The sequence below is a fragment of the Euleptes europaea genome, chromosome 3 (assembly GCF_029931775.1).
Source record: "Euleptes europaea isolate rEulEur1 chromosome 3, rEulEur1.hap1, whole genome shotgun sequence".
Taxonomy (NCBI): Eukaryota; Metazoa; Chordata; class Lepidosauria; order Squamata; family Sphaerodactylidae; genus Euleptes; species Euleptes europaea.
In genome coordinates this window covers 47,436,323-47,440,104 of record NC_079314.1, presented here as the reverse complement: position 1 = coordinate 47,440,104, position 3,782 = coordinate 47,436,323, and the positions used below count along the sequence as shown (strand labels likewise).

At 52.2% G+C, this 3,782-nt stretch overlaps 1 protein-coding gene across 1 annotated transcript; it reads left to right on the top strand.

Annotated features, from left to right (window-relative positions):
* The first annotated feature begins 2,233 nt into the window (after window positions 1–2,233).
* Window positions 2,234–3,106, top strand: CCDC71L (coiled-coil domain containing 71 like). The gene has a single exon (XM_056847508.1). It carries the CDS (start codon window positions 2,234–2,236, stop codon window positions 3,104–3,106), a length of 873 nt encoding a protein of 290 aa, XP_056703486.1.
* Window positions 3,107–3,782: the final 676 nt, after the last annotated feature.

Genomic DNA, 3,782 nt, shown 5'->3' with positions numbered 1-3,782 from the left:
TTTTTTAATACTGTGGTTTTTAATTGTAAGCTGACTCAAGCAGAACTCTGAAGAGGTGGCATAGCAATATTCTAAATAAATAAATATTCTAATTGTATTCTAATTAATGTACCGTATACAGTAATGTAACTAAGTTGAGGTTTTTGAATGATTTGTCCAGGGGCACCTCCTGGACAGGGACATAAAATAAGCATCATAGAAAACATAATATGTTGACACAAATTGTCGTTTTCATAACCATCAAGTTTTCAATATAAAATTATGGCAGATGTTTTCAAGTTGGTAGATGACCAGCCAGAGAACGGTTTCCTCAGTGGCTTACAGTGCAAGCCTAAACAAAATTACACCCTCCTAAGTCTCCTGAAGTCAATAGGCTTAAAACGGTATAACTCTTTTTAGGATTGGACTGCTCGTGAGGACAGCAGGCCAGGTGAAGTGGTATCATTGCAGTTTTCAAGTGGGCCTGTGAACATAGTAGAGCTGATTTAATCATTGAATACCTTGGGGGAGTGGGGGAGAAAATCAGAAACATATGACCTTGAGCAGCAGCAGGAGGAAGGTTTTGGTCCAACAGCTTTAAACAAAAGCAGTCTATCTGAGCAGAGAGAGCTTGGAATTCAGATAGCTACATTGCAAAGGACCTCAACTGTTCTCCACTTGCCCTGGTGCCAGAACCTGGCTAGTGGTGATGGAAAGACACAGAATCCTCCCGGGGTGGGGTGGGGGAGAAATTCTGTTTATAGAGATCACATTTCTCACATATTCATGGCACTATGTGTGCAGTGACAATGACTACAAACAATTACAATCAGTATCAACAAAAGTACACAAAGGAACCATTGCTTCTGAGAGGCAATATGCATACTTACGTATCCACAACCACCATGTAGTTCCATCGTAGCTGTGTGCTGTTGCATCTATACATATCTATAGGATTTTGATGCAAAGCATCTCAATGCTATGTGGAAAATGTTAATTTGCATCTCACCAGCTACTCTACATGTATTCTGTAATATAAAACAGTACATATCAATGGCAATGGCCCAGAGAAAGTTACAGCCCAATCCTGAAGGGGTGGTAGTTAGATGGCGGCCAGAGACAGCACAGCTGCACTGCCTCCAGAGCGGCTTGCTGCCAGTGCAGCAAGCCAAAAAATAAATTAAAAATTTTTTGTAACCCCCTGATGGAACTCCTCATAGAGTTCCACAGGGCTTCGTCACAATTTTGCCGGCATTATCCCAATCCCACTATTTCCCAGTGCTCACTTCCAGAATGATATGCATAGGATTGCACCCACTTAACCCACACACAGTTTCCAAGGAATTGGAAACATGCTGAAGATTGCATCTATGCAAGTGGGTCCTACAGATTTTGGTGGCATTTTCTCCCAAATAAAAGGGAACAGGAATCCAGCCTTCGAAATGGATAATATTTTTTGCAAGCTAGTCAAGTTTTCTAAACTTTTTGGAACCAAGAGAGAGGAGCGTTGATGTACAAGACTATTTCGGACCAAGTGGACACAACATTTGGGTGTGTTCAGCCAAATAACTTAACCCTAAACCTTTTATCTGGATGCAACTCCCATTGACATCCATGTAAAAGAAGAGTATTTACTACCCTGGGGTGTTCTATGTAATTCACAAGATCATCTGATACTATAACAGAACAGGCATACACAATTATTCCAGTCAAAGACACTCTATTAAAAAAAAACAGGCTTAGACTGGAGTAACTGCAGAGGAGGGCACTGTGATTCCCCCTTCAAGGAAAAGAAACTTCCAGTGGTCTCCATGGTGGACATAGTGGGAGGCGGCACTGCTCGTTGCGGGCCGGGCTTCATTTGAGTGATGCAATTCAAACGGGCCAATTAAAAAAAGCGAGGGGTCTAGGGGGGCGTGGAAAATGGTCGCGTTCCACCTCGGGGCTTTAAAAAGGGCTCCATTTTGTGCCGGCCGCCCGGGAGTAGGCGGTGGCGGTGGGATATCGATCGGTTGTTCTCCGCCCTGTTGAAGGGGGAAGAAGTTAAGGCGGCCAAGGGGACAAAAAAAAAGTGCTGTTTTCCACGTAGCCTTTTAAGGGAGGGGAAGCGCCTCGGCCGTGCGAGACGGAGGAGAAAAGCGGCCGCGGCTTATTCTTCCTCACGGTCCAGTCAGCCGCAGTAGCCGCTGGAGGGCAGGCGGCGGCGCTGGAGAGGGGAGGCGAGAGGCGCCGCCGCCGCCGCGGCGTGAGGAGAATGAAGCAAGGAGGAGCCGCCTCCACCACGGGCCATGGAGCGACGGCGGCGGCGGCAGCAGCAGCTCCCTCCTCCGCCGGCGGCGGGCTGGAGCCGGCGGGCGTCGAGGCGACGGAGAAAGTGGTCCACTCCCGCTCGCAGGTGCTGTTCTCGGGCGGCGGCACGAAAGCGCTGGGCGACGCCTTCAAGCTCCTGGTGCCCAAGTCGACGGAGTTCATGAGCTCGGACGCCGAGCTGTGGAACTTCCTGTGCAGCCTCAAGCACCAGTTCTCGCCCGTCATCCTCCGCAGCAAGGACGTCTACGGCTACGCCTCCTGCCGGGCGGTGGTGCCGGACATACCCCGAGGCGCGGCGGCGGCGGCGGCGGCGGGGGGCAGAAAGTGCCGGCCCTGGAGGAGAGCCGCCGCCAGGGGGAGGCGCCTGCGAGTCGCCGCCGCCGCCGCCGCCCGGGGAGGAGCGGCAGGAGGCGGCGGCGGCGGGGCGAAGAGGGCGGTGAAGAAGCGCTGCCTGGCGGCGGCGGCGGCGGCAACCCCTCCTCAGGCGGCGCCATCCCAAGTTGCCTTCCCCGATGCCCAGGGGCGGGAAGAGACTCGGCCGCGGCCCCTAAGCGGTGTGAGGGAGACGGGGGCAGCCCCTGCCTCCTCGCCCCTCCCCGCCGTGCCGTGGGCCCCTCCTCCTCCCCGGGGCAGGTCCCTGGAGGAGATCTGGCGGGCGGCCGCCCCGCGCCTCGCCGCCTTCCCCACCTTCCGAGTCCGGGGGAACGTGTGGAACCGGCGCAGCCTGGAAGCCAACCGGCGCAGGGCGCAGCGCATCCTGCGAGTCGACTTGGCCCCCGTCGTCAGGATGAGCCGCTTCCCGCTGGCCAGATGCTGAGGGAGGGGTTTCCCGAAAAGGAGCCTGTTTCCACTACGGATTATTTTGGGGGTTGGGGAGAGAAAGATCCAGGGCTGGGACTTCTTCTTCTTTCGGCGTGAAAGCGGACAAAAAGAGAGGCGAATGCCAGTCCCCTGTTTACACATTCTTTGGTCTGGGTCCGGTCCTCCTTGATCCAATTAACTGCACTTTAGGACTGAGACAGACTGCTCTTCGCACGTGGATTGAAAAAAGCGGTTCCTCAGCTGGCTTTTGCCTGCCGGCTTTGATGTACAAGTCTGTGATCCGACAATAAAGACTGTTGTCCTTACTTAATAACCTTACTTAGGCTGGGGGGAGCTACTTGGCAAGAGGAGATTTCTCCTTGTCTCCACCCCCCTCCCCTTGGACTACCTCGCTGGTCTGGAATTCTGAGAAAGATAACATTTGTTTTCTCTTTCAAAGGAACTTTATGTCCTGCTAACACAGTAAACGCCAATTGAGCTCTTCCCCCCCTTTTAAGATGTAGCCAGTGGACTATTATGTATGACTATTTTGTGCTGTTGCACTGTGCTCAGGGTTGCTTGAATGCCAAGTGTTTCAGATGACTGACTGAAGCTTTGACCAAGGATGCTCCAGGAATGAAGACTTAGATCTCATGGCTGATTTAATGGTGCAAAATGTTTCACTCCTTGTG